The sequence below is a fragment of the Buceros rhinoceros genome, unplaced genomic scaffold (assembly GCF_000710305.1).
Source record: "Buceros rhinoceros silvestris isolate BGI_N320 unplaced genomic scaffold, ASM71030v1 scaffold8630, whole genome shotgun sequence".
Taxonomy (NCBI): domain Eukaryota; kingdom Metazoa; phylum Chordata; class Aves; order Bucerotiformes; family Bucerotidae; genus Buceros; species Buceros rhinoceros.
In genome coordinates this window covers 50,507-58,035 of record NW_010388985.1, presented here as the reverse complement: position 1 = coordinate 58,035, position 7,529 = coordinate 50,507, and the positions used below count along the sequence as shown (strand labels likewise).

The 7,529-nt window shown below is 40.7% G+C and overlaps 1 protein-coding gene across 1 annotated transcript in view; it reads left to right on the top strand.

Moving 5' to 3' along the window:
- Positions 1-5,923: 5,923 nt before the first annotated feature.
- GLIS3 (GLIS family zinc finger 3) overlaps positions 5,924-7,529 on the top strand; it is a gene marked incomplete at its 3' end in the record, with an annotated part of 41,305 nt that continues 39,699 nt past the window's right edge. Inside the window, exon 1 of the mRNA XM_010132317.1 lies at positions 5,924-6,317. Within this exon, the coding sequence (XP_010130619.1) occupies positions 5,924-6,317 (394 nt within the window). The remainder of the gene's footprint in view (positions 6,318-7,529) is intronic.

The following is a 7,529-nucleotide window of genomic DNA, read 5'->3' as shown; positions in this document are numbered from 1 at the left end:
TGCCCGCTAGTGTCTTGCCCGGGGCTTGCTGTCATACAGCTGGTGTCCCCGCAGGCAAAAAAATAGGCGCGTCGTGCCCAGTGAGGTGACGGCTCTGCCACGTCTGAGGGCCTCTGTGTTGCTAGTAACTCCAGCCTCTTAAGAGGCTTGAAATTCAACTGTGTGCTCCTCTCCGAGGACCCTGGATAGCTTTTGGTCCTGTTTGAAGCTGCTCATAGTTGTGAGGTCTGTGGGATGAGCCATGGGTGTGATAAGGGTGGTTGTAGGTATCCCCTGGGCCATTACGGTACAGCATGTGGTGATTGTCTGCACTGCCCCACAAGTGGGGGTCACAGTAAGGGCACCAAGGGCAGGGCCACCAGTTTGCATGGGGACACTGCTAGTGGTTTCTTATGCCCTACTTGCACTGAAGCTGCTGCTGTTGCTGATGCTGCAACATTAGTGATTGTGGCTGCACTTCTGAGAAGTCCGAAGTCATTAGAGGCAAAGCTAGTATGGCAACAGTGTGAGTAAAAGGTGCACTAGTCATGGTTCGCAGGAGCCTTTGGTTACTGGGTAAGGATGCTGTGGCTATTGACAGCGGGTCAGAAAGCGTGTCTTTGACTCTGGTACTCAGAGCTGTCAGGTTTGTATTGGGTTTTTCAAGCAGCTTATCTGAAGTCTGTAGCTAGCCCTGATGAGAATAATGTTGCTCCTGGAAAGCTCATGCTATTCTGTTACAGAAACCACTGGCAGCAGCACAGCTTTTGACACTTACGGTCCTAATAGAGAAAAAGGCTTAGGAGATCTTAATTGCCATAGTAAAAACCTGAGAAGGCTTTTCTGGCAGAATGGTAAAAATGCTTGTCCCGACTGCACTAGGATATATACATCATCCTGTCCGCTGGTAACGGCTGCCCCTTTGATGGCAGTTGCAGCAGTATTGGTGATTGTGCTCTGCTATGTTTGTACAGTCCCTCACACAAAGGCATTCCTTTCTGTGACTAATCTTCCCAGGAATTATAGTGATGCAAGTAATAAGTAATTAGTATATTTCATTACGCTAGCTCTGAGTCATGTTTGGGAGCTGGTTGTCTCACAGTGCTGTAGAGGACCTCCTTTAGCTTTAATTTGCCTTGCCCACGGATGTTGTATCAAAAAGGCATTCTGCCGATGTTTTGAGAACTAGAAGCTCTTAGATTGTGTGACCCTTTCCTAGTTTTCCTTGGCTGACCACCTGGGCCTAAGAAAAATGTGATATTATCAGAGTACTGGAGTTTGGAATGAAAGCCCCTCTGGTAATCCAAGAATACAATTGTCAAGAGATGGATTCAGATGACCAAAGCAGTGGATGCTAGTGGGAGGTATTTATTATTCTCATCTGTGCATGACTTCTGAGGAGCTGGATGGCATGGAGGGTGGGGAAGAGACGCTCTATAGGTTGAGTGGAAAGCTGATATTGTAGTTTCTGTTTTGAAGCCACATTGTTTTCCTTTATTGCAGATGTGACTCTTAATGTATGTATGGTTCCAAGCATAATTTCAAGCTCTCAGCTATTATTTTTTTCCTAATTGAATTGCTGTGTGGTTTTTCTTTCCAAGAATTTATTACCATGCTTTAGTCTGTGAGCTATGGCCAGATAACTGTACAAAAGTTGTAATACCAGCATTTCCTATGTGTATGTGTGCTTTTTAGAAAATGAGTTGTTAAGTCGGTGACTTACACCTGTGTTAGGGTGTATCTTTGTCACAAGCAGTTGTGAGACACAAAAGCCTCAGAAGCCTACAAGACCCTGTTTCTGTAGAAACTGAGAGGTCAGTGAGGCTGAGGTGAGGCATCCCTAAGGCTTTTGATGGCTGCCCTCCTTCCCTCTCCATCCCTGTCCTCAAGTCCACCCAGATGAACTGATCAGGGGTGTGATGTCAGGGGAGACAGTGACTTCTGAGTATTTCACCATGGTGTCACTGATGCTCAAAATACCTTGGCACGGAAAGAGGGAAGAACAGAGCAGAACTTAACGGGGAGGTAGCCCCTTTGGGGGTGCCTTGTGGTAGCTCAGCCCTGGTAGGAAGTAAATGTTTTCCTGGAATCATGACAAGGAGATGATGGAGGGGAATGTGGAGAGAGGCTTGGCTGTCCCTGGTTGTGGTGGAGATGAGGAAAGGCATCCACAGTCTTGGAGCACAGAGTCCCACAGGAGGGTGTTACAGTTCATGTTTGCTTTCTGCGGTGTATGTTGGCTGTTGTAGAGGTGAGGGGTCTCCTGTGGAAGAACAGAAAGGAGGGACCCTTCAGTGCACTGTATTTAAGTCTTCTCCTTTGTTTTGGGGTAGTGCTTGCAACCCTATGTGTGTAAAGTGCCGGTGTCTGATAATTACTTTTGTGAAAGTGTTTCCTGAGCTGGATTTATTACGGTTCCTTAAACTGATCTCTGCAATGGAGTAATTCAGCTTTTATTGAAGTTGAAATGTATCTTACTTCTTTATTTCAGTGGGTGAAGCAGTAAGCCAACTCTGATTACTTCTCAAAACTGCACTGGAGAAGTAGACTATATGGCTAACTGTACTGCAGGCACAGATTTGTTAATTCTTCTTTTGTTTTGCTTTCGGAAGGATTAGTGTTCGGATTTTCCAGGGCTTCAGCTTGAATTTAAATTTTACTACATGGTTTTCTGAAAGTGAATTTATGAATCATTGTTATGGATTTTGAGTAATTATGTTGTCATGCTGTTACTGGTGGATGCAGAGTTACAGAGCTTTGAGTAATGTCAGTTTAAAGAAAAGATACTTCAGAAGCAGTGGACATAATTGTGTTTCCTTTAACATTCGTGGGAATGTGAAAAGGTCACAACAATATCTCACTGATGGACAGAAATATTTCATTAAATGGTGGCAAGTGCTTTTGTTCCTTTGGTAGAACAAAAGAATTTGTCAGCACAGCCATTCAATCTTAGGACAGTATTCTTTTCTGCATTTTTCATGTGTTTTAACTTAGTACAATAAACTTCAGCTTGATTCAGAATTTCTAAGCTCATTTCTAAATAAGGTGTTGTACTTGGTGCTGTATTCCTACGACTTCCAAGACCACCTTGGTTACCGGTTTATCATGTCTTTTTACTATTACAGACAGCTATAGTCAGGAGCTATTCATGAATCTGATGCAAAAGCTAGTTAGACTTTTAGGATAGCGTTAATGTCCAGTGGGCACTTAGTTAGTTACATACGCTTTAATGCACATCTAGGTAATCATTATTAAAACCATTGTTTTGGTTTGAATCAGTTTGGCCAACTCTGACTTTGACATGAGAAGGTCCTGACATCATGATGGCAGTTGGCACTAAACAAATCTAATTAACGAAAACCACTCACGAACAAGTAAATAATATTGAGATATCACAAAATAATTAACAAACAATAGGAAAAGTTGCACTCTCTAAGGTCCTTTAACATTTTAAAGAAAGGAGGCAATTTGATTTGCAAGTTGATGCAATGTTACACATTTTCACAACAGAATCAGGAAGGAGACTAGAAGCAGAAAACGTAGAGAAATTACTTAACTTGTTTCTGCTTTCATAAAAAGGGTTGTTTTGTTTATGATTTCAGGTCATATAGTTCAAAATACAGCTTGCTAGCATGAGGAAAGAAAATATGGGCCCAGAGGCCTTGTCTTCAAGGGTAACAAAACCAGCAGCATCCAATGATAAAATTGAGACAGCTGCAGCACAGAATACTGTTACTTCTTGTAAAATATAATATTAATTGCAGAAGAATAGCAACAGAGACCAGCTTACTAACAAATTGTATATTGACCTGGATTTTATAGGGCTGGTTGGTCTGTGAAAGCTGTGTAGAAATACTCTTGTGTGATTAAACTAAAGGTGTGTTTGTTGAGTAAAGCTAATAACATATCAGGTATAATCTTTTCTTGATTGTATTAGAATTTCTCTAATGTAGTTAAAATTGCAGACAAACATTGCAGGCAAGAATGGCTTTTATTTGTAGGCAATTTTTATTTATAGTGACATGGTGTATAGCCTTGCCAGCCACACAACTGCCTTTGTTTGTATATCCTTTTCTAAGGATCTAGTCACCTGTGTTAGGGCAAGGTACATTCTGCTTTGAAAACAAACCCTGAGAATTTAAGAACGTTAAGCTCTCCCTGTCGTTGGCGGAATTGTGGAGAGTGATTTATGCCTCAGCCAGGCATGAAAATAAATAATACTGCTTTTAACTGGTGCACTTTGCAATTTTTATTCCCATAATATAGAAATGTAGCAATGAAAAACAGTATCTAAAATGAAACTTTTATGACCATTTAAGTCTGGTTAGTCAGTGTCCATTTTGCCTTTGAAGAAAATGTGCTTAGGCTTTTGGCTTTAGGCTTTAGGATAGTGAGCTTTAACCGGAGAGTGTGTGTGAATATCTATGCATGTGTGACTGAACAGACCTGATGGCTTTTACTCTACTCTGGAAGTGTGCTATGAATACAGTTTTGCAAAATAAACAGAGGTGTTCAGTTTGGGACAGTTCATGGATGGCAAAAATTGAGACATTGCAGAATGATAGTAGGCAAAGGGCTAAGTATGAAGCTTTTACATGAAATTCAATCATGAATATACTGCTTATAAACTTACTGTTTTCAGTGTTGAAAATCTCATGTGCTGAAGGTAAAAGTCACAGTTCAGTGTTTTGCTGCAGCAAGATCATAATTAAATTAATTAAAACCTTAATGTATACATGAATGAAAACCATAACTGAAGCCATACTTCAGTTTTATTTCTTTCAACTTAATTTGTTTGTCTGAACAAGTTAACTGGGCACTGAGTCTATAATTGAATCAACTGCTTAAGTATGTGCTTAATGTTAAACATATGAACCTAGTGATGAAAGTTGGGCATGTGCTGTTCAGCTGAGTTAGGGCTGAAATTACCCCATCCATGTGGTATTTTAGCCCAGTGATTTACACTGGCAAGTGCAGCTTTTGCCTGCACATCTTTTTTTATGTTAGGAAGTGTTTCGATCTAGTCAATTCTGCCTTGGGATAGGTCATAGCTGAGATTTCTCTCAAACCCCTCACCAGTCTTGTCTTCTAAGATGTAAATAACAGGAAAACCTAAGTGTCAGAAAGTCAGAGCTCAAAAACTGTTAGTGTAATTTGAAAGGTGTCCTTGAAAATTTGTTACTGTGTGATTACATTTAGGTTATGGCATACCTACAGGCTTACAATGCACACCCACTTTTGAAGCGATTGCGGTTACATTTATGAATACTCCTATGCTGTGCTTTCTTGCAATACTTTTCTGTTATGAAGTGCCACAGAGTTTGAAGGACCGTAGAGACATTTCTGTGGTTTTGCTGTTCCCTCATTATTTTATTGTACATGCATCTTTTAGCATGTGAACTGATCCCTCTTTCCTGTTTTGTCTATCTGCAGAGTGCTGGCCTACTGTGTGAGCCTTTCAGCACCTTTTTAGTTAATAGGCTGAGGAGATGGCAGAGAGAGGGGCGGTAACTGTGCTCATCCTCCTCACAACTCCTTATCAGAGAGTCTTTTCACTCCTGGCTGTCTTCTTGCACTTGGTCATCATTCACTTAATTTCATGGCTGGTTTAACGGATGTGAACACAGCTGTCCTCATTGCAAACTTCAGGTTTAGAAGAGGCAGGTTTTCTTCATGTTAGAGCTCAGAGTCATTGCTTGGCTTTGTGCTTTCTCCCTGACAGACCATACAGGGCTTGTACTTTGTTTCTTGTAATCAGTACTGTCACAAAGTAAACAGCCATGTGCAGTCCTCTTTCATGTATTATTTACTAGAATATAAATTGTTTTTATTTATATACTTTTTAAAACAGATATAATACATAATGAATTACTTACTTTGGAATTATAGCAGTCATAGCTATGGGTCTGTAAAAACACACTTTGATTACATTAATTTCTTAAAAATGAATGGGAGGTCATGCAGTATGAGCCGTTGGACAACAGATATTCCTTCAGGACCTAGCATGATCAGTGGATCATGCAGAAGCATGATCCCACCTTCGAAGGTTCATGCAAGAAAGCATTGCCCATCTTCAAATAGCAGCACCCCAACGCCAGGTATTGGAAACTTGTCTTTCAGCCTACACTTAAAGATGCCCCTTGGAGAAGGGGCAGCTCCTCAGAGCAACATCATTGACAGTACTTTTCACCTTCCTGCTCTAAGTCCCAGGAAACAAATGGTTACAAATAGGAAGCCTTTATTACAAGTTCTACAGACCCCAGAACTGCCAGCCCTGCAGTCTTTAAAGCCAAACCAGCAAGAGTTTGGAAATACTTTATCCCCTTGCACAGGTGAAGGTAAGATTCCTTTTTCTGTTGCTATTATAATAGCGTTTCTTCTCCAGTGTCACATACCCAGGCGATACTGGTTTTAGTAGATGGAATCCAGTCTTTTCTTTACCACTCTTCTACTACAAAAGAAGGGATACAAAATGTTTTGCTGTTTTCCACAAAAGGAATTCATTGTTTTATTATTCCCAGGGGCTTTGTATTACACAACAGTTGCTCAGAATCCCTGAATTGTCCCCAGATTCTTTATAAACAGTGTAGTTTGACTTTGTTTTGCTAACCTAACCTCTTGACTCCACAAATCCAGATAGTCAATTTATGTTCTGTGGCACCAGAATTTTATTAGTGCTATCAGAAATACTTCTTCTTGGATGCATGAACACAGCTTTCCACTGGTGACTAACAGCTGTTTACTGATGAAAGAAGTGATGTAGTCATGTGTTTTAGAGTGCTTAGGCTGGACAAGCTGTAAAGCACTTCAGAGCATGTCTCAATCATAGATTTGCAGTCTGTTTCTTGGAACCACTGTTTATGGAAAATAATGATGCATAGCCTTAAAAAAATTTGGAGACCAATCCTCCGTGCTTGTGCATCAAGAAATTTACCTATCCGTAAAAAATACTTGACTGTCTGCTCTTGGGTCTTGGAATTCAAAACAGAACTTAGAAATTTTCAGTACTTCTTGGCTTGACATGCTGGAGATGGGTATGCTATTTTGGAGGACTTTTGTTATCATGTTCTGGAAATTGAATGTACAGAGACATGGTGATTAACGTGTAAAAAGTAATGGTTTAAGACACCAAGAAAAGCTTGGCTCAGTATCTGAGTGAAGGTGCAGAAAAGGAAACAGGTTTTCCATTTTATTCCAAGTGTGTTGCTTCTCTCTGGTTTCTGTTTTTCTTCACTTTCTTTTGACAGCTTAGAAAGTCCATGCCTCTTCAGCAAGGCTTGCAGGTTTGAGACCAGTATCATTTGAGAACAAGCTGAAAGTTAACTGCATGCTTGAGTGCTCTGCTGAGTCAGACCAGTGGTAATGCATATATGTATTCATTGGGTGATCTCTTGAGATCACACATCAGGTGCTTGCTTCAGTGGTGGTGGTGGATGTAATTCACAGCTTACAGCTGTAAGCTTCTGCTACAGTGAAGAGAGGTGGACTCCTCTCATGATGAGCTTTGGAGGAACTTTTCTTTCTTTCACTACAGGTAGAGCTTGATTCCT